Genomic DNA, 22,882 nt, shown 5'->3' with positions numbered 1-22,882 from the left:
CATTAGCCTTAATCATCCAAGGCTGTGCTGTCTATCTGAACTACCTTTGAGACTCTCTGAAAGACTAGATCCCCCTGTTCCAGACAAGTGTTATGAACTAGAGTCATCTTTACCGGTTCATACAGGCTAGGCACATGCACTACCCTAAGCAAAACTACCTTCCCCCACCCACATGTTTCTAAAGTATTATGATCCAGGACTCCATTTCGTCATCAGGTTTTACCAAAGAACAATGAATTAGTAAGATATTTCACTTTGTGTGTTTAGGGTCACCTGGAATTAGTTATAGATCTGGAATTACCCATGGTTGAAAGCTACAATTATGGACAAGATTCTGATTTAGCTATAAAAGGAGGGCAATACTTTAATCCATTCAAAAGAAAACAGATCTCTGTGGGTTCCTGTTCTTGCCAGCAATGATACAGTTTCCCTGTTCACTGGAGGGAAGTAAATGGCTACACCCAAAGATTTGGGGAGAGCTGCACCCAGCAGTTTCAATAATTCCTAAAATTGGATGGAACCCCAAACTGCTGTCACTCACACGGCATTTCTGGGCAGAGAACCATCCTCAGGAGGCATGCACATGCAGAAAGCTTGGCTGTGTGGCAATAGTAAGCAGCATTCATCTTTAGGACATGAATGAGGCTAGAAACAGCAGTAATCTCAGTACCTCCAGGCCAGGGAGGGAGGACCATCACAAGTTCAAGGACAGCTTGGGCTACAGAAAGAAACCTTAGACGATTTAAAGATGATAACTGGACCTATTCAGTCTCAAGTTACAGGAATCAGCATAGCTGGTTGTTTTTGAAAGATCAAACCTGTTTAACATGCTAGCCTCAAACCTGCTATGTAGCCAAGGATGATCCTGAACTTGAGATCTCTTGCCTGCATCTCCCAAGTGTTGAGATTATAGGAGATAACATATCTGGTTTAGCTACAGGTATTGGACATCATAGATCAAACACTTTTATCTATAGTAACAGTTCAGAGACCCTGACTCTCCATTCCACGAGGGGAAAAAAACGACAGTATAAAGGGGGCACATTTATTGTCACTGTTCCAAATGTACAAAAAAAATTAGAAAATAACCCCCCAACTCAATTCCCCCCACCCCCACAACATTCTTCCCAACACAAATAATTTTTCCCCCAAACCACAAACATAAACTGGTCCTTGTATTTTCAAACAGTGCAGCTAAGAAACAGTTTAGAGAAAAGTTAACAGGATTCAGAGTATATCCATTCTGTCCTCTCTGATGGTTTTGCCTTCTCTGGTGTAAGAGTCCTTTTATAAAGTGGTGCATTTGGCTGTTGCTTTAGAGGTCCTCTTGTGCCTTCTTCTTCTTCTTAGGTTTTTCTTCTTGAATTATAGGGGGGTTTGTAGCTTCTCGTTGTAGATAGTTAATAAAATCATTTAATTCACGGCCACCCTGAAAAAAGAAAAGTTATTTTAACTTTCTAAAGAATACCAGATAAGGGCCAATAAGATGGCTCAGTAGAATTTGATCCTGAGATCCTAAATAGTAGGAGAAAACTGACTCCTCAAAGCTGTCATATCCACAGGACCCAGGTCCAATCCTACAACGTACATGGTAGCTTACAACTGTCTGTTAACTCTAGTTCCAGGAGATCTGAACCCGCCAGAGACAAAACACCAATGCATATATAAAAAAAAAAACATGAATAAGAAATGAGGGAGCCGGGCGTAGTGGCGCACGCCTTTAATCCCAGCACTCGGGAGGCAGAGGCAGGCAGATTTCTCAGTTCCAGGACAGCCAGGGATACACAGAGAAACCCAGTCTCAAGAAACCAAAAAAAAAAAAAAAAAAAAAAAAAACAGAAGAAAAAAAAAAAAAAAAAAAAAAAAAAAAAAAAAAAGAGGAAGAGAAAAGGGAGGAGGAGAAGAAGATTATTAATCCCCCCTCCTCCAGCATCTATATGATGTGTGCATACATGTATCTATGTGTACTCTGGGGACACAGGACAACGAACGCACTTACTTCATACTTCTTTGGAGTTAGCTTTTTGTTGGCTGGTGAGAAGTAGATGGTAGGAAAACTAAAAAAAAGGAAAAGAATTCACCAGTTGGATCTTCAGGTATTACTAACATATCCCTGCCCAATTGTGTTATAGAATCATTTTTTTCTTTCTGGTTTCTAATATGATCAGATGTTGCTTTCCTTGAGTGTCTACATTATACTCAAATTATGAGAAATTTTGAGAGTAATTCTGGGATCACTCATTAACAGAAATCTAAGGAATTTATTCTCCAACCTATGTTCAATAAGGAAATAGTTTCTTGGAAGCTACTCAAGTGATTGAGGCTAAGTTAGTCTGAATTCTCAATCACCCCCCACTGCCCCTTTAATCCACTCACCCCTTGACTTCATATGGAGAAGGCACATCATTGGCTGTGGCATCCATCTTGGCTATGACAATATTTGGGTCTTTGCTGAGCTATTAATAATAATAAAAAGACAACAACTTATTATCTATAATTCCAGAGCTGAAGAAGCCGAGGCAGGGGTATTGCCACAAATTCCAGGTCGGCCTAAGTCATCGTATGAAACTCTACCACAAATAAACATGCCTGAGAAGATGCACTGACTACTACACTTGGAAACAGAAGCTGGATTGTCTTAAGTTCTAGGCTAGCCAAAATATTTACTACCGACCTCAGCCTTGTGGCCCATGCCTTTATTCTAACTCTTCAGAAGCAAAACCAGACAGATTTCAGAGTTAGAAACCAGGCTGGTAAAGCCTTCACTAACAGGCACTGCTGACTCATGACGCATGACATTCTAGCCTCTTACCTGTCTAAGTTTTATTTAAGGGCTTTGCCTAAATGAGAAGAGCACAGACTTAGTTCCTAACCTCCTAGCTTCTCTCTTCTATATTGACTCCTATAAGACTATATATAAGGCCAGGGTTAGTCCTCCACCTGGGAGGCTGAGTACATACTCAGGCTGCTCTTGACTATATACTAAGACACCATCTCAAAACAAAACACAAAGACTATACCTTTAAAATTACCTGGTTTGGATTACAAGTGCAAAACTCCCAAGCATTTTAAAATCATGGCTTATGAATTCATAAGCCATCACCAAAATTCAAAAGATCCCAGATATTTGTAACCATGAAGTAGAACGAGCCTGGTATGTGTTTAACTGGTCTCTGTGAACATCTCTATATGCTACAGACACTAGAGGGCAGTCAAGACCAAAGAATAGTTGGGGGAGACAAAAACAGTATAGTTAACTAATGAGGTCTACACTTAATATGTATATAAGCTTCCAGCACAAATCTATATTCAGAAGAGGATTTAGACTCACTTTTTCTCCCAGCTCTTTATACTTGGGTTCCAGATTCTTACAGTGACCACACCAAGGAGCATAAAATTCAATCAGCACGTCCTTATCTTCATCATTTACTATGTCATCAAAATTTTCTGCTACCACAACCTAGAAAACACATGAGATTCACTAGTCATAAGGAAGCTGAAAAGATAAACGCACAAGCTGTAACTGTTCTGGACTCCAATCACCTCAACTTGCATCACAACAGTCTTAAACGCGTTGTTCTTCCCCTTGACCCAGCTGACCCTCAAAGCTATCTCTATCAAACTATGTTCGGAAGTCACAGGAGATTAAAAACCAAATGCTACCCAGCACTTTTCTTTCTTCTTTAAGAATTACTTGTCTGTATATATGCATAAATGTGGAGGCTTTATAGTTCATTCTCTCCTTCCATTGTTACATGGAATCAAGGGATGATCTAATGGGTCTTTAGGCTTTTGCAACAAGTGCTTTCCCCACTGAGCTACCTACTGGACCTGTCTGTAAGGGTTTTCTTTGCTGGGGATGTAGCTCAGTGAGGTTTAATATAGGTTTGGGCCCCAGCATTAGAGACAAACAAAGGTCAATATGTTTTTTGTATCGGTCTATCAGGATTTAGGTAGAGATACAGGTAGTGAAACATCAACACACCTTGACAGGCCCTTCGTTGGTCTCTGGGATGGGTTCAGACTTCAGGTATCTCTTCAAGTTGCCATCAAAGTATTCCTGCAGGAACTGTTCAAGAGCTTTGCCATCTCGCCTGCAAAGGAAAGACAGAATCTGACTGGAACTCACAATCCTTTTCTCCTGTTCCACCATCCAAGTGCATGCTGGGATTACAAGAGCATATCACTAGGCCCAGCCTCTACCCACTATTTCTAATAAAGTAATTATGTAAGAATTCCAAGCTGCAACTCCTCCGTTAGTCTGCAAAAATCATTAATCTTTCAAAGTACCTAAACTGAGAAAAATGATAATCACAGGTCTTGACTGGAAGGCTTTCTCTCCCCACCCTAATGTCACCCTAAGTCAAATCCTGAGCCAATGCTGAGCAGTAACTTACGAGAACTCCTCCTGCATGACAAACTTCTCTCCTTTAGCAGTTCTGATCGCCACAACAGGAACCTCTCCAGTAGTGCTTTCTAAGCCAAAATCAGACAGTTCATGGCTAAAGGTTTTACGGCTAGCTACAGCAAAGTTGAGGTTGTGTCCAGCATCAAGGAATTTCTTTGCCACCATCATGACCCTGTGAGGAATAAATATGAAAAATATTTGTATCATAACAGTGTGACAAAGCACACCCCCCCCCCCCCCTTTAAATTAAGAGACACAATCTCTCCATGTAGTCCTGACTGTCTTGGAGCTCACTGTGTAGACCAGGCTGGCATTAAACTTTCAAAGTGCTAGGATTAAAGGCCTGCATCACCAAGCTAGGCTAAGTCTTGAAATCAAGAAGCAGGAAGCTAGAAAGCAAAGAGTTCTTCAATCTATTCAGCCTTCTGGAATTAGCTTGAATTTATAATATCAGGTACCAATTATGTTTCAATTGATTGGCTCAGTGAGCTTCATTCTGAAGTTGGTGGTAGAACCTAATCCATTTGATAGGAATTTTCCTATACTACTTAACTGTAACATTTCTTACAAGCATAAAAACCAACCTGAAAAGAACATTTATTTGTAAGGGTAAAATGCACCCAGAGAATTGGTAAGCAAGTGGGTACAATGGTTTAAGCGCTTACACGGCTTACACCTTTCATTAGAGTCTGCAGTAAAAGGAAGAGCATAGAATTCATGCCCAGAAGATTCTGGAATAGTATATGTTACTCGTTCTTAGACTTTAAATGCACTTTCTGGAGCTATGTGTTCCTTTCCACCCTCTACCCCACAACTTCTTTTAAAGAGACTCTTATGTAGCCCAGATGAGCCACAAATTTAGTATGCAGCATGGATAACTTCTGGTTGTCCTTCCCTACCTCTCAATGCTTGGGTCACAGCCCTGTGCCACCACACCCAGTTTTTATTTTAAATGTGATACCATGGCTGGTGAGATAACTCAGCCTGACAACTCAGAGTCTGACTCCAAGGACTCACAAGGTAGAAGAACTAATGATGGGCAAGTTGTCTTTTGGTCTATATATGGGTACATGAGCATGTGTATGCGTGTACAAACTTGGTGCTTGGGAACCAAACCCAGGGCTTTGTGTATGCAAGGAAACCACTGTACCAACCATAAGCCACATCACCTTTCCATTTCCATTCAATCCTATACGGCGGGGTAACAAGATAAGATAGTTACAACTGTTTTTTTGTTTTGTTTTTTTGTTTTTCGAGACAGGGTTTCTCTGTATAGCCCTGGCTATCCTGGAACTCACTCTGTAGACCAGGCTGGCCTCGAACTCAGAAATCCGCCTGCCTCTGCCTCCTGAGTGCTGGGATCAAAGGCGTGCGCCACCACGCCCGGTGATAGTTACAGGTAAATGTGTCTGCACAAAAGAAAAACACATTTTTTTTAAATTACCTGTTTCTCCAGTAGTTAGAACCTTTAGCATTCTTTTCATAGTCCACATCATAGTAAGCGGTGAGTAAGTCCTTGCCTTGTATCAAATCTTTATTATCTTCTGTCATATGAGGACAAAGACCAAAACTGAAATAGAATCATCCATTAGCTTTGTTATTTTCTAGCTGTATTCTGGAATTATCAATGTGATAACATCTATAAGAGGAAGTCATTATCAACACTTAATACAAGGACTGCAACGTACAGGACCACTGTAAGACGTAATGGGTCCACACATTATAGCTTTATTTTTATTTTAAGATTTATTTATTATTATAAATAAGTACACTGTAGTTATCTTCAGATGCACTAGAAAAGGGAGTCAGATCTCATTATGGGTGGTTATGAGCCACCATGTGGTAGATAGGATTTGAACTCAGGACCTTCAGAAGAGCAGTTGGTGCTCTTACTGACTGAGCTATCTCTCCAGCCCACATTATAGCTTTATAAGATGTAATGGGTCTACACATTATAGGTTTAATATTATGTTGTAAAATCATAACCCCTTGTATGGGTTTTAGTTAAGCCAAAACACAGATTGCTGAGTAGTTGAAGTAAACAAATCAAAAGGAAAGAAATGAGGATACTCACATGCTATCCTGAATAAATTTCTTGATCTTGCCACTGGTCATTTTCTTTTCAGTATATGCCACAGTTTTGTCTTCAAACTTGTTAGCAAGATGTAACGGACGAAATATAGTGATCCCCCTTAAAATAAAGAAAACCAAAAAGTACCTTAGCAACAAATAGCAGAATTGTTTCTCATATTTCTCTTAAAGCACAGGATAAGCCAGACACCTTATCTCAGCAGTCAGAATGCAGAGGTTAAGTGGATCTCTTATGAATTCGGGGCCAGCCTGATCTACAAATCAGACAGAGCAACATAGGCAGACCCTGTGTCAAAAAACAAAAAGCCGGAGCCGGGCGGGGTGGCGCACGCCTTTAATCCCAGCACTTGGGAGGCAGAGGCAGGCAAATTTCTGAGTTCGAGGCCAGCCTGGTCTACAAAGTGAGTTCCAGGACAGCCAGGGCTGTACAGAGAAACCCTGTCTTGAAAAACCAAAAACAAACAAAAAAACCAAAAAACTCAAGACAAGACAGGCATTGTTACATAACTGTTATTTCTGCATTTGGGAGGTAGAGGCAGCAGGATCACTATAGAGATCTAGTTTAAAACATTCTGATGTAGTTCAGAGTGCATGCCTACCTTAGGTTCAATTCCTGGTACCAAAACAGAGATAATATAAAAAGTTCAAACTAACTTTTAATAAACAAACAAATAAATGTATGACTAGAGAGATGGCTCAGTAGTTAATAGTTCTGGATTCTACAAAATGGAGGCTAATAACAATCTAATGACAGTTCCAGGGGACTCTGACTTCTGAGGGCCATGCATGCGCGCATTAAAAAGAAAAAAAGAAGAAAAAAAAAAAGCAGTATTTGTGTGCCACCTGTATGCCTGATACATACAGAGGTTAGAAGGGGCCCTCATACATTATCACCTATACTAGGGTAAAATGGAATTGGTTTCATCCTGTTTTTTAAGATTTGGAAGTTAGACTCATGTGGTCTTAGACACCACACTTGTAATCTCAGTATTTGGGAGGGAAGATATATATATACACACACACACACACACACACATATATATAGGGTAGCTATACAGCTGCTGCTAGGCGTGGTGGCAGCACTCTGCAGGCAGAAGCGGTGCAGCTCTGTGGAGATCTCAGGGGGAGCCTGGTCTACAAAGGGAGTCTAAAATAGCCAGGACTCTGTTATACTGAGAAATTCTGTCTTGAAAAACAAAACAAAAACAATAAAAAACAAAATTAAAGATAAACAAAAATTAGAAATAATGGGGACCGGAGACTTGGCTTGGTGGCTAAGAGCATTTGTTCTTGGCAAAGGATCCAGGCTCAATTTCCAGCTTAGTGTTGGATAAGAAAATAAATAAAACAAAGCTGGTATATGCCAACATGTTCAGGTTTTTTATGTCAGTGCACAGCAAACACTTTACTGATGAGCCTTGATCTAGAACAAATCCTCAGTTTAACTGCCATACTCGTATCTGCAAGAGCTCATCTACTAAGAATCACCTCCTTACTGGGCACAGTCCAGAGATAGGGCTGCTGAAAGTTCAAGTCCAGCCTGATCTACACAGCAAGATCTTTTCTCAAAATATGGTCAACCATCTCCTTCTATGAAGCCTTTTCTTGTGACATGCCCAACACAATCCAGAAAAATGTGCCAGAACCCCTGGGATCATATCTGTAGTTTTGAGCCACATGATGTGGGTGCCTAAAACTAAATTCTGGTACTCTGCAAGAGCATAAACCACTGTGCCATCTCTCCAGCCCCTAGAGCCTTTTCTAATACTACTCAGCCCACAAAAAAAAAAAAAAAAGAAAAAAAGGTAAAAACACCCCCACTTTGTGTATTTTTATAGCATATGTATAACACAACATTTTTCTTTCTATACATATTTGCTTATGTTAGATGCTTCTATTCCATCACTTACTCTCCATTATCATCATACTCCTTCACCAGAGACTCAATGTTGGTGTGTGCAAATCGGTAGTTATCTCTCAAGTTGCTGGCTGCTTTTAGGAACTCAGAGTGCCCATCACTGAATAAATCGTTGAAAAAGCCTGCATAGAAAATGTCAAACACAAGGAATAATCAATGCTGTGACTTACATTATTCAAGACTTAAATTCTTTTAGTTTTCAAACCCTTCAGTCTATCATGGATAAATAATGTAATTCAGGCTAAGATGAGGCTTTGATATGACACAATACCCCAACCTCTCCCCTCTAGAGAAAGTTAAGGGAGAGGTATGGTAGAACCTACTACTTTCCTCTACTTCTCCAACACACATCTGGGAAACTGTCTCACACCTTAAATTTCAGGAAGTATTTCAGGTATTAAAAGATTTAGCCGGGCGTGGTGGCGCAAGCCTTTGATCCCAGCACTCGGGAGGCAGAGGCAGGCGGATTTCTGAGTTCGAGGCCAGCCTGGTCTACAGAGTGAGTTCCAGGACAGCCAGGGGTATACAGAGAAACCTGTCTCGAAAAAACAAAACAAAACAAAATCTGTGGCATAGACAAACACCGGCTACTTACCTACCACTGAGGCATCTTTATCACTAATGAACTTCTTAAATTCTTCCTCAGTCCTGAGAGGAACTGAAGCTGGTCCTGCTTGTTTCTTCAAGTGGCTGACAATTCCATCTTAGAAGATAAAAGTTATATTAACACATAAACAATTTTTGAAAAGGATTAGAATAATTCAAAAGGTAAAACAACATGTTTTCAATTAAGGTTTCTTCCAATTCCTTAAAATATCCAGTTTCTCTCATATACATGAAAGTTCAACTTTCGTTTGTGTATCTTTTTATTTATTTTAGCCAAAAAGGTTAAGTAGTAATCAATACATCTTTCTAAAATAAACAGAGGGAGGGAGGGAGAGAGGGAGGAAGGGAGGGAGGGAGAGAGGGAGGAAGGGAGGGAGGGAGGGAGGGAGAGAGAGTGAGAAAATACCACATTCTTTTATCTTAAAATGCCACTATATACTTCAAACCTCCCTCCCTCCCCCATCTCCTTCTTTTTCAGGGTGGTAGCATCTGCCTCCCCCCAATCTTTCCAAGTGCCAGGGTTACAAGGATGCACTACTATGCCCAACTCAAGTGGTTTTGGTTATTTACCATGGTATATATTAACACAGTATATATAATACACAGAAGTAATTCATACCTCAAATAATGAGCTGTGATATCTCTACTCTCCCACTCCCACCCCACTTTTTAAAAAGGAAACTTTATTGTGTGTGAGGTATGACAACACTGTGTGGAAGTCAAAGGGAAACCTGCAGAACTTAGTTCTTTCCTCCTCCCATGTGGGCTCTGGGGATTATCATTTAGCAGTAGGTGCCTTTACCCACTGAGCCACCCTGACAGCCTTTCAATCATTTATTACAGCTGCAGAGTGTTTTTTGGATTTACATACAGTGATTTATTTAACCAGTGACAACTGAGACATTTTAAATGTCTTTTGCTTTTTCAAAAGATTGTCTGCAGGTAAATTTGCACAATACATCTTCAGGGTAACTTTCCAAAAGTAAATCCATAGTCAAAAAGTACAGGAATTTATACCTGTTAAGCTGTTTTCATAAGATGTAGGTAACATGTATATAATAATTGCCTCCCTCCTTCTATCAGACAGAAAACAAACTCCAGAAAAGCAGGACCAGTGCTTTATTCATGAACACCAACACCTACTATCCAGAGTATCTGACATACAATAGATAAAATTGATAATGATTATCACATGAAAACATGTTTGGCTGAGCTTGTATTTGAAGTTCAAGTATTTTCTATATTATGTCATAACAAGTCATTTAGCCAAAAGCTTTCTGTTACCTAACAAGTTGACTTTTAAATTGACATGTAAAATGGAGGCAGAAGATAAGAAATTTAAGCCTAAACTGTGTGGAAATGGTGCATGGCTTTAATCCCAGCACTTGGAATGCAGAGGCAAGCTGACCTCTGCAAATCCCAGGCCAGCCTGGTCTACCCAGTGAGTCCCAGGCCAGCCTGGTCTACCCAGTGAGTTCCAGGACAGCCTGGGCTACCCAGTGAGTTCCAGGACAGCCTGGTCTACCCAGTGAGTCCCAGGACAGCCTGGTCTACCCAGTGAGTTCCAGGACAGCCTGGTCTACCCAGGACAGCCAGGGCTCCCCAGTAAGACATTGTCTCGTAAATACGAAAAGAAAGTTCACCCTCGCCTAGGTCAGGTGAAATCCAGGATCCTTACCAGCAGTCCTAGGCCCATCATAAGCACCCGCTTCTTCACCGTCTCTAAAGATCTTAAGAGTTGGGTAGCCACTGACTCCATACTTATTACAGGTGTTTGTGTTGGCAGTGCAATCCACCTAAAGATTAGAACAAGAGTTATTTTGTTATCTAAGTACCTGCTGCAAGTTCTTCTAGTAGTCCCAAATATTAAGACTGGCTATTCCCATAGAGGATCAATACTTCTTGGCATATGTACTACAGTATAGGTCATTAGACCTTAAAGATATTTGGGTGCTATCTAACTAGATTATGACTGCCCAAGAGGTGCTTTAGATTCACTTTGTAGACCAGGCTGGCCTCGAACTCAGAAATCCACCTGCCTCTGCCTCCCAAGTGCTGGGATTAAAGGCATGCGCCACCACCGCCCGGTTAAAACTACCATTTCTTTACATTATTTCAATAATGCTCCCCCACCCTCATTTCATGGTGCACATCAAACCCACTGCTCTGCCACTAGGCTACACTCTCAGTCCTGACAATGACTTGTTTGGTAACAATCATTATGTATGTACTTAGTATATCCACTCTTTAGCTGGGATAGGATATAACTTGATTTTGCAAATAATTAGTTTATTGGTAAAGGCATCAACATTTGTTACATAAAAGCAAACAATTGGTTTAAAACCACAGGAAATACATTAACCTTATAAGATTCTGAGGTTAGATCCTTATGTCCTAAGGTGGATAGTGAGGTTTAGAAAATTAATGTACAGCCTTACAATCTTCTGAATAGCTTTATGCTATTTTCATGCCCACAGTCACATGAAACAAAAAAAAATTACAACATGATTTGTTTTTGCTATGGCAAGTTGCTTAACTACATTAGGATTAAATGTCATTTTGAAAACTTCTAAGATACAAAGTATTTATCTGAAGTTAGCAGAGAAATGTCCTTTAGACTGGAAGAGTTTGGACAACAAATGTTATGGAATGGCCAAGTTTATTAAACATTACTATCTTTGCCTATTTCGGTTTGTGAGGCAAGGTCTCAGGTAGCTCAGGCTGGTCTTGAACTTCTAATCTTGCCTTTATCTCCAAATGCTGGCATGATGGGCCACTACCACAGCTGGCTCTTACACTGTAGCCACTGTAGTCTTTCCTCATCCTTAAAGCTGTACCTCTGTTGTCTTTGTTTGTCCCTTGGTTCTTATTCACCATGTTCTATTATTATTATTTTTTTGTATAACTGTTTTGTCTGCATGTATATGAAGCAGGTGCATGCAGTGCCTGTAGAGGTCAGAAGAGGGCATCTGTCCCCTGGAACTGGCATTAAGAATGGTTTTGAGACATCAAGTACTAGGAAATGAATTCACCATCCTCTGTAAGAAGAGCCAAGTGTTTTTAAGCAATGATCCACCTCTCAAGTACCCCTTTCCCCTAAACTGGTTTTATATACTTTGAAATACTTGGGCCAGTAAGATGGCTAAGCATGTAAAGGGGCTTGCTGCTAAGCCTAAAGACTCACACTGGTCCATGCACACCCACCAACATTATCATGTAATAAAATATATTCCATATTCCTTTCTAGTGAACACACTGATGCTCACCTTTGCTAATGGGACTATTCCTTTTAATCTGGTTGCTGCAGCTTCATACTCTGGGGCAAGCCTCTTGCAATGTCCACACCTATGTTTAAAAAAAAAAAAAAAATCCAGATTCTTAGTTCAACACAAACTTACTGATATCATATCATACTACCATATCACCTTTTTCTTTTTTTCTAAAGGCAGGGTCTTGTTACATGGTCCAGGCTGCAATCACCCCTTTCCTACCTCTCTTGCACCGACTGTAGAATGCTATATCAATTATTCTACTACCAAATTATACCTGAGGCTTCTGATATTTGAGTCATGACTTGTTTTGAAACAGGGTTTTATTCTGTAGCCTGTACTGGAACTTACAGAGACCCATCTGCCTCTGCCTCCCAAGTGCTGAGATATAAGGTGTGCACCACCACTTCATGATTATTATTTTTAAGTCTAGACCTGTTATTTATTTTTGAACGTTAACCCATGAATTAACTAACGCCCAGGGAATGGAATCTAGCCACTCGGCCTCCTCTCCCTTCCCTCACAGGTGTGTTTCTCTCTCTAAATGGAGAGGCTGGAGCTTCAGGTGATCACAGTATACTTCCCTTTGGCTTCTGTCATCAGCTTTAAATTAAGAGTGCTCAATATGCTCAATGCACACATGAATTCTCTTCATAAGAATTCACAAGCTCTTAACTTGCTTGTTTATAACAATGCCAACAGCATGCTTAGCTACAGACAGCATGTAACGCTATAGACCTTTCCAGTTGTGCCATAGTGACATTATAGGGCATTCCTTTTTGTTTAGTCTACAATATAATCCTCATAGATTTGCATCTATGGGGCCAAAGGAACAACTCGATGTTTCTTTTCCTTTTTGTTTTGTTCAAAATACAGTTTCTCTATCTTGAGATAGATAGTGGTTGGGATGTTCTGACTGTCCTGGAATTCTCTATGCAGACTGGGATGGTCTTGGGCTCAAAGATCTGCTTGGTTCTGCCTCTCACAAGTGCTGGGATATTTAAAGAAAAAAAAAAAAAGTGTGCACACACATGGCAATTATTTTTATTACATTAAAATAATTGGAATCTGTATCTTATTAACAGTTCAAATATATTCATGGAACCATTGAGTTGACTAGCAGTTAAAGATACTTGCTAAGGACTTGAGTCCATCTCTGTGATTTACATGGCAAAAGAAAATCTGATTCCTAAAAAAGGTCCTCTGATGCATTGTGGCATGCATACACCCACACCTGTCATGCGCGCGCACACGCACACACACACAAAGCTTTTTTTAAAAAAAGGCAAATGTGGGGCTAGAGACATGACTCGGCAGTTAAGAGCACTGACTGTTCTTCCAGAGATCCTGAGTTCAATTCCCAGCAACCACACAGTGGCTCACAACCATTTGTATGAGATCCAATGCCCTCTTCTGGTGTGTCTGAAGACAGCAGCAGTGTACTCACATACATGAAATAAATATTAGAAAAGTTCCTGTGTGAGGCAATCCAGACCCAGAAAGATAAATATGATATGTATCCAATAAATGGATATTAGCTGTTAAGTAAAGGACAATCAAACTATAATCCACAGTCTGAGAGAAGCTAAGTAACAAGAAGGGCTCTAGGAAGGACCACAGGCTCTCCCTGGGAAGGGGAAATAGATTTTGCGGGTGTACTGGGGCATGTGGGCATGAGAACAGGAGGGATCAAGCGAGGGAGGGAGGGAGGGACAGATGGAGAGTACAGGGAGAAATAACAGCCTTGATATAGGCGTGTGCCTAGCCTTACTGCATCTTGTTATGCCACGTTAGGTTGGTATCCCTGAAGGCCCACTCTTCTGAAAGGATGAGGAAAGAGGAGGTGGGGGGATAACTGAAAGGACTGGAGGGTGGGAGGCTATGGTTGGGATGTATTGCATGAGAGTAGAATAAATACATTTAAAAATATAAAAACCATATTTTGAATGCATCTAGGATGTCACTGATTCAAGAAAGAACCGTTACTTTATATCTATCTTATTAAGAAAAAGATATGAGCTGAGCATAGTGGTGCTCGCCTTTAATCCCAGCACTCCGGAGGCAGAGGCAGGCGGATTTCTGAGTTCGAGGCCAGCCTGGTCTACAAAGTGAGTTCCAGGACAGCCAGGGCTACACAGAGAAACCCTGTCTCGAAAAAAAAAAATAAAGAAAAAATAAAAAATAAAAAAGGTGTGTTAGCTGGGTGGTGGCAGTGCATGTTTTTATTCCCAACTCTCAGGAGGCAGGCAAATCTGAGTTCAAGGCCAGTGTGGTCCACAGATTGAGTTCCAGAACAGCCAGGGCCACACAGAAAACTCTTTGTCTTGAAAGTCAATGGAGCTAAACCCTTCCTGTACCCCTTCCTGCTTATATACCCCTCCATCTTGAATTTGGTGTCTATCATTTGGTCCTTTTATACATTCTTCCCTCCTAAGACAGGATCTCATTATGTGACTGCAGCTGGCCTCTACAGTTCAGGGTGGCTTGAGCAACCATATCTGGCATGGTCCTTTTATATTTTTAATAAATGTGTATTTGTGTGTGTAAGATGGCTTAGTAAGTAAATGTACTTGCCACTAAGCCAGAGTTTGCTTCCAGTATGATGCAGAGAAAACTGGCTCTGGAAGGTTGCCCTCTGAGACACAAACACAAATGTAAACAGAATCCTAGGGTGTGCTGATTCTTTTGCACTACTACTTGGTTCTTCATTTAAACTGACAATTTCTCAACAGGTGTCCTAAAGACCCTAGAAAAATACACATTTACAGTTTTGTTTGTTTATTCCTTTTAAAATTCTGTGAACTCCTTTGGAACTAGAGTTACAGGCAATTGTGAAGCACAAAATACATATGCTGGGGATGGAATTTGGGTCCTCTGCAAAAGCAGCATTCACTTTTCATCACTGAGCCATCTCACCAGCCTGCTTTTTGAGACAGTCTCTTAAAACTCTTTATCTAGATTAGTTTTCAGAGTAATACTTTGTAGCCAAAAGTCCACCCCCCATCTTCCAAATTTTGGGGAATTGAACCACCTCCCATGTCTTCTTTCCTTCTGTTTTCTATTTTCGCCTCCTATAGGAAAGACAGAACTCATCAACCTTCTCAAAGTGATCCCTCTGCAACCCATTGGGCCTTTGAGGAGATAATATACAGCTGATGCTAGCTGTACACTGACAAGAACAAGTCATACACCCAAGTGCGCGGAGTTCACCTGTGGGACTGTTAGGACATTCTGGATAGAAGAGCAGGTGTTTCTGGCAGCTCTCTGGGGAAAGTATACCAGCCTATGTTTTGATCAGTTCTCACGGTCAAGTGAACCATCTAACTGTAAAACGAGGCTTTCTACTGCCTGTTTTCTAACAGTGTTGAAACTCAGGTAAGATTTTGTTTTGTTTTCCTTTAAACACTGGTCCCACTCTGTAGCTCCAGGCTATCTTGAAACTATATAGCCCAACATAGCCTCAACAAGCCATGATACTCCTCTCCCTTTGGCTCAGTGTACATATTAATCAGTGCCTTTTACACTTCATTCTATGTAGCCCTTCAGCTGGTTAGGCTCAGAGCTACATTGAAAGAAGAGAGCAAAGCCACTTGACGCTGATTCATGGTGCTCAGCTCACTTGCTCTCAAGACATAATCTCACTAGGTAGCCCTGGCTGTCCTAGAACTTACCGCAATCTTTCCTCCTCTCCCTCTGAAGTGTTTTAAACCCAGTTTCCAAGGGTTTAAAAAGCATATACTTTTAAGGCTATATTATCTGGTTTGGGTCTTTAAGTAAGGCTTCAGAGAAGATATTCAAGTAAGGTGAATAGCAGAGCTAATACATAAGAAGTCTGTTTTCAGACAACCATGAAAGCAAGAAACATGTATTATGATTACAGTTAACTATATATATATATATATATCACTTGAAAGAAAGCAGAGTGGGAACAGTCATCTAGATTCACCTAGCAGATAATGCTTAAGCATCAAAAGAGAGACTTTATTTCATCTTTTCTTGGGGCAGGATCTTTTTCAAACTTTCAGTCTTCTTTCCTCAGCTTCTGGAACCCTGAGCTAACAGGCATGCAACACTAAGCCTGGCTGTTGTTGTTTAGTTTCTATTGTAGTAACTGTCAAAAGTAAAGCAGAAGTTAGCATCTTTACCTCACCTCTCCTGAAAAGTAAGAGAAAAAAATTGACAACTTTATAAATACACATAAAAATAGTCAGGGAAGGTCAGGTGTGATGGCAGGTGGATCTGAGTTTGAAGCCAGCCTGGCCTACACAGTGAGAACTTGCCTCCAAAAAGAAAAAAGAACATTAAAATAAATTATGTATGGCTGATGATGAGAATCCCCAAAGGCACATACCCACAATACCAGCCATCTCACCAGCCCATCTTTAGACAGTCTCATAAGCTTATGGCCAAACCAGGCTTATAAACTACCCCTTTACCTGGGGGAGGGACAAGAGAGGGAGAGGGAATGGGAGGGGAGAGGGAAATGGAAGGGCGAGGAAAGAGCACGAAGATGGGCTACCTAGTGAAGATGGAGATGTAGGACAAAGTTGTAATGAAATCTCAAATGTTGAAGAGATAGATGACCGGGAACAAGAAAGGAGATCCAAGTTAAGATACAAAGAAGAATAGAATAAAACCAGCTAACCAACCAACCAACAACAAACACTAGGCTATGTGTGATGGGGAACACTAATTGCAGCACTCGGGAGTCGGGGCAGATGAATCCCTGTGAGTTTAATATCTGCCTGGTGTACACAGTGAGTTCCAGTATAGCCAGAACTACATAGTGAAACCATGTCTCAAAACAGAAAAGTTAAAAAAAGAAAGTTAGCATTAAACATTTATTTTTAGAGGCTGGGGCCATAGCTCACCGGGTAAAGTGCTTGTACTACAGACACTAAGGACCAGTTTCAATCTCCAGCATCCAATGTAAATCCTAGGCAGTAACGGTCACCTAGCTGTCATTCTAAAACCCTGGGAAGGCAAGAAGTACTAGCATTATGAACTACATAACAAGTATTATTTACCGTTACTGTTGTAGAGGGTAGAATAGTACTCGGAGCCAAGCACAAGTTAAAGTCATATATATGCTTGATCCTTAATAGTAGAGGGTAAATGTTCAAAGAATATCATAAAAATCTACAACACAAGTAGATGTTTAAGACTTAAAACATTTAAATACTTCTATTTCTCAAAGAGAAATTAAGATACTCATGTCCCTACAAATACACAGGTTAGCAAACAGTGTAATTCACACCTGTAATCCAAGTATTTAGGTGGTGAAGCCAAGATGGCAACCCATGGCCAGCCTCCAGTACATAAAATCTTGTTTCAAATAAAACAAAACCTCATAACATTAACAGTGGCCTGCAAAGAAATCTTTCACTTTCACTTACAAAGTTAAAGAGGTAGACCTAAATGAAGATGAAACCTAGAGCTTTGCTTGAGGTACCCAAGCACTTTATCTACTGAACTTCCAGACTCCATTTTGACCCCTACCACTTAGAGCACTTATTTCAAGTTATGGGTGTGTGCACATGAATGCGAGTGCCTAAGGCGGCCAGGAGGCCAGGCCCTTCAGTTTCCTTTGCAAAAGCCAGTGCTCTTAACTGCTGAGCCAGTTTTCCAGTCCCCATCTTACTATTACATTTCCCAATTGACGTGGTGGCACACACCTCTAATCTCAGGACGCAGAGATCAGGTCCAGGTAGGCACAGCTATACAGTAAGACCCTATCTCAAAAATTTCCATTTGCTGTTGCTAACAGGGGATGGTACTGCTGTTATATGCAAGAGAAAAGAATAAGTAAATAAATAAATCAATCTCCAGAGCTTGGTGTGGTGGCCTAGAAGCTCAGCATTTGGGAGGCAGAGACTCAAGAATTCAAGCCCAGCCTGAGCTACTTAAGACTTTGTCTTAGAAAAACAAGCAAACTAACAAACTAACAAAACAAAACAACTGTTAAAATAGATGAGTATGTAGAAATAATGAAATTACTAAACTGCTCCTTCAGAAAACCAATCTTTCCTACTGGCAATGTGGAAGATGACTTTATCTTCTCAGTCAACTAAAAGCAGACACCACAGCAGAAATCCACCCAACTCTTAATCACTCAGTGTATGATGGGATATGTAGTCTTGTGGAAAGAAGGTACAACAATTTTTAGTAGACAGACAAATCTGAAGCCAGGTGCCTGGGGCATTCAGAATAAAAGAATCATGAACTGAAGGCTAGCTAGGCAATAGGAGACACTGTCTCAAAAGAAAAAGGAAAAAAAAAGGAGGCTAGAGTAAGAAGAGGTAAGCCTAGAGTGTACAAAGGGACTTGTTTCTTAAGAATATATATGGCTTCAGCTGGGCGTAGTGGCGCACGCCTTTAATCCCAGCACTTGGGAGGCAGAGGCAGGTGGATTTCTGAGTTTGAGGCCAGCCTGGTCTACAGAGTGAGTTCCAGGACAGCCAGGGCTATACAGAGAAACCCTGTCTCAAAAATCGAAAAAACAAAAAACAAACAAACAAAAAAAGAATATATGTGGTTTCATGTGTGTATGTTTCAATAATGGGGATTGGACATGCTAGGCAAGCACTGAGCTGTATTCCAAAGCCCTGACCAAAACCTCTAATTGTGTAAGAGCCCACAATTCTTCAATTGTATGAACTCCTTCAGACAAAGAAGCCAGACCCAAGTGACACCCCCTCAGCTAACAGCATGATTATATAACTATGATAAAGTCAGAGAGAACATATAAATGCTATCTATAATGTGTAATCAATGTGTCAACCACAGAAATGCCTGAGCAGAAACACAATTTGCTTGCTGTCTTTAAGGCAGTCTTCACCACAGGACTTTTGAGTGTGACCATCTAAGTCAGATAAGCTTGAGATGTAACAATCCCACTGGGTCAGAAGCAAAGATAAGTTACAGTGTAACTATTACACACTGTCTTACTGATACTTTGAACAGGTTTGAATTAAGGGTCACAGTGTGAGGAGGGGAAAAAAAGATACCCTCTAAACTATATGCCCTTGTAATAATTTGTAAATTATCCTATCCACTACTCTAAGTGACAAAACTAGAAATCCTATTTGCTCTCTCTTCCCAAGCCAAGTTTTTATTTGGGGTCACACCCACTCTAAAGAACTTATGCTTTTCTTAGGTTAAGCAGCCCAACAGTGGTAACTTTCTTATTGAGAATATAACCATTTTCTAGAATTATTTAAAACTGACAATTATGATAGATCCTAGTGAAATAATTCTTGTTCGTTTACTCTTTTAATAAGAGGCCTTTGCAGCTGAATGTAAAATAGTGTAAGCCCTGCCATGAACCAAATAATGGCCTGTCTCAAGAAAGCACTTAGGATCTTTCTGCAGCTAGAGTGACCTTGGTTAGAAACCAAAGGCTCCAACGGGGTGGAGACAAAAAGAAGAAGAAGAAAAAAATTCCCAGAACCTCTCCACTCTGCCTCCTCTCTGAATGCTTTGGGATGCCAGCTTGGTCTGCAGACCTGGGGACACATACACTGACTCACCTAGATACTCAAAGATAGACCGGAGGGGGAGGGGATGGGTGAACCCTCCACATAGGAAGTGCTGCAAGAACGCGGAGGTAAGGACGTGGCCCTACCCTGGAGCTTAGGCTTTCTGCTTTCCGGATCTGCCCCCGTCCCCACCCTACCTCGTCCTCACCCCACCCCCCACCCCCGGGCGGAGCGCCTCCCGGGTTCCCCACCGACTGGCAACGAGGCAGCCGCAGCCAGGCCTGCTAGATAGTGGAGGGCGCCCGCGCTGCGTAGGCCCAACCGCTCCCGCGCCCAGCCGGTCCTCCGGCCCTGATCCCGCAAAGTGGCCTCACCAGGGGGCGAAGAACTCGACTAGCATGAGCCCCGCCGAGCCCGTGTCGGAGACCCGACTCTCGAAGTTTTCGTCCGTCAGTTCCAACACATCGGAGGCGGCGGCGAGACGGCTCGAGGCGAGCAGCAGCGCCACGCCCGGGAGCAGCGCTAGGCAGCTGAAGCGCATGGCGGCGGGTCGCGGTCGGAGGGCCGGGGACCGGAGAAGTGAGATGGGAGAGACCGCAATCTGCAGCCGCTCGCCTGCGCTCGCGCGTCTGGCCCGGGCAGACCTGCTGCCGAGGTCCCAACCCCCTAGGCCTGCTCGGGGCCCGCAGTGTGGCAGCCGCCGATTGGCTGCGTCACGCTGCGTCGGGCGGGCCGAACAGCTGGTAACCGCCGATTGGCAGGCGCGCGGGGCGAGGCGGGGCGGACGCTTAGGCGAACGTCCGCCGGTCCGGCTGTAGCGGAGGCCCGGACGGGGGTCGGCGGGAAGTCGGGGGCTCAGCGAAGCCGGAGCGGCCCTGAGCTCCACCCGCTGGGGAGGAGTGAAGCTCTGGGCGCCGCCGCGGAAGGCGGAGGGGTGAAGTCAGGGCTGAGTGGGCGGAAGTGAGGCCCTTGAGAGGGCCGAAGGGGAGCTTGAGCTGTACGGCTCCCTCCCTCCGGGGCGTTGGGGCGGGCACGCACTTGAGCGCACCGCGACACGTTTTCCAAATGTCAAGCTGTTGCTTTGTCCAATTATAGGGCGTAGTAAGCCCACATCCTGCCGCTGCCCTACCTTGTATCCTGCTTTGTCAGGTCCACGTGAGGTCTGTATTCTTTGTCCAGCCTTAGGCCTCCTGCCCTCCCTGCCTGCTGCTTCCCCCCTCCCCCCCGATTGTTGTGATTTGTTGGTTTGTTTGAGAGGGTGGGTAGCTGAGGATTGAACCCGGAACCTTGCACAATGCTGGGCAAGTGATCCAACACTGGATTACATCCCCAGTCCTCTTGATTTTTTGGAGTCATGATCACCAAGGTGTCCAGGGTGGCCTTGACTTCATTCTGTAATCTGCGCAGGTCTAGAACTTTCCATCCTCTGGCCTCAGCCTCCCGAGTGTGCGCTATGCACTAACAGCCTCAGCTTTCACCGTTTTTGTTTGTTTTTGAGGCAAGGACTGGCTGCCCTGGTACTCAGTATATAGACCAGGCAAATGCGGAACTCAACAGATTGGAATATCTGTCTACACTGCCAGACTTTTAAACTGTTTTTTGTTTGTTTTTCTTTCTTTCTTTTTTTGTTGGTTTTTCGAGACAGGGTTTCTCTGTGTCCTGGAACTCGCTTTGGAGACCAGGTTGGCCTCCAACTCAGAAATCCGCCTGCCTCTGCCTCCTGAGTGAGTGCTGGGATTAAAGTCGTGTGCCACAACGCCCAGCTTGTTTGGTTTTCTTTCTGTTTTTTTTAAAGATTTATTTTATTTATTATATGTAAGTACACTGTAGCTGTCTTCAGACATTCCAGAAGAGGGAGTCAGATCTTGTTAAGGATGGTTGTGAGCCACCATGTGATTGCTGGGATTAGAACTCTGCACCTTTGGAAGAGCAGTCGGGTGCTCTTACCCGCTGAGCCATCTCACCAGCCCCTAAGAGTTTCTCTGTGTCCTGGCTGTCCTTCACTAGGCTGTCCTTTAGCTATGAGATTTGCCTGCCTCTGTCTCCAGAGCACTGGGATCCAAGCCATGGGCCACCTGCCTAGCATTTAAGCCTAATTTTCTTTTCTTTCTTTCTTTTTTTTTTTTTTTTTTTGGTTTTTCAAGTTAAGCCTAATTTTCAAGAAGAAGTATTTAATTACAAATGTTGTCAGAAAGTGAAAATAACCTGAATATTTAATGTGAAAATATCTCTTATGACTTTTTGTTTGTTTGTTTGATTGTTTGTTTTGTTTTTCGAGACAGGGTTTCTCTGTGTATCCCTGGCTATCCTGGAACTCACTCTGTAGACCAGGCTGGCCTTGAACTCAGAAATCCCCCTGCCTCTGCCTCCCAAGTGCTGAGATTAAAGGCATGTGCCACCACTGCCTGGCTTCTTATGATTTTTCTGTCTTTTGCTTAGATGAAAAACAAAATCAGTACCGAACAACAACAAAATACCTTTGAGTCGTTCATAGTTTTGTTTGTGTGTGTGTGTGGGCGCTTCCTAAATCTCTAAAAGGCAAAGAAGGTGGGGGAGGAGAGAACCTGCTAATTGTATCGTAATTCTTAAGCATGACATCCTTGGTTCTATTTTCTTAACAGACATGGCACAAGAACGAGGACACTTACAGCTGTCTAGAGCTGATGCTATCCGTTCAAGGCTCATTGACACTTTCTCCCTCATAGAGCATTTGCAGGGCTTGAGCCAAGCTGTACCAAGGCACACTCTCCGGGAGATGCTTGGTTAGTAACCCTCATTCACACTAAATGTGATTGATATTCCTGTCCACATCCTCAAAAGAAAGTGAGACATACTTAAGGGTGGTGCCAGGAATAATGGTTCATGACTGAATCTGGGGTCACTTGGGCTTTAAATAATAAAGACCAGCTTAGGTTACATAGCAAGATCCTGGTTCAGAAAACAAAATGAAACAAACAAGCAAACAAAATTAGGGCTGGCAAGATGGCTTAAAGAGTAAAGGTTCCTAGCCGGGTGTGGTGGCGCACACCTTTAATCCCAGTACTCGGGAGGCAGAGGCAGGCAGATTTCTGAGTTCGAGGCCAGCCTGGTCTACAAAGTGAGTTCCAGGATA

The 22,882-nt window shown here is 42.3% G+C and overlaps 2 protein-coding genes across 6 annotated transcripts in view; one reads left to right on the top strand and one right to left on the bottom strand.

Annotated features, from left to right (window-relative positions):
• Positions 1–338: 338 nt before the first annotated feature.
• Positions 339–20,444, bottom strand: Pdia3 (protein disulfide isomerase family A member 3). Its single transcript, XM_021192389.2, has 13 exons — positions 20,145–20,444; positions 12,290–12,368; positions 10,702–10,819; positions 9,013–9,120; positions 8,410–8,539; positions 6,483–6,599; positions 5,853–5,978; positions 4,398–4,580; positions 3,986–4,094; positions 3,332–3,460; positions 2,377–2,456; positions 2,000–2,057; positions 339–1,429 (listed from the first exon to the last, which is right to left on the bottom strand). Exons 1-13 carry the CDS (start codon positions 20,309–20,311, stop codon positions 1,316–1,318), a joined length of 1,518 nt encoding a protein of 505 aa, XP_021048048.1. The 5' UTR covers positions 20,312–20,444; the 3' UTR covers positions 339–1,315.
• Positions 20,445–20,562: 118 nt separating this feature from the next.
• Catsper2 (cation channel sperm associated 2) overlaps positions 20,563–22,882 on the top strand; it is a 20,955-nt gene continuing 18,635 nt past the window's right edge. For 4 of the 5 annotated variants that reach the window (XM_029536139.1, XM_029536138.1, XM_029536137.1 and 1 more), the window contains exons 1-2: positions 20,563–20,930; positions 22,392–22,532. In XM_029536139.1, coding sequence (XP_029391999.1) covers positions 22,394–22,532 — 139 coding nt within the window. In that variant the 5' untranslated portion in view covers positions 20,563–20,930; positions 22,392–22,393. The remainder of the gene's footprint in view (positions 20,931–22,391; positions 22,533–22,882) is intronic. The other variant, XM_029536136.1, reaches the window with a different exon arrangement.

The sequence above is a fragment of the Mus pahari genome, chromosome 3, assembly GCF_900095145.1.
Source record: "Mus pahari chromosome 3, PAHARI_EIJ_v1.1, whole genome shotgun sequence".
NCBI lineage: Eukaryota > Metazoa > Chordata > Mammalia > Rodentia > Muridae > Mus > Mus pahari.
This window is presented reverse-complemented; position numbering and strand designations above follow the sequence as displayed.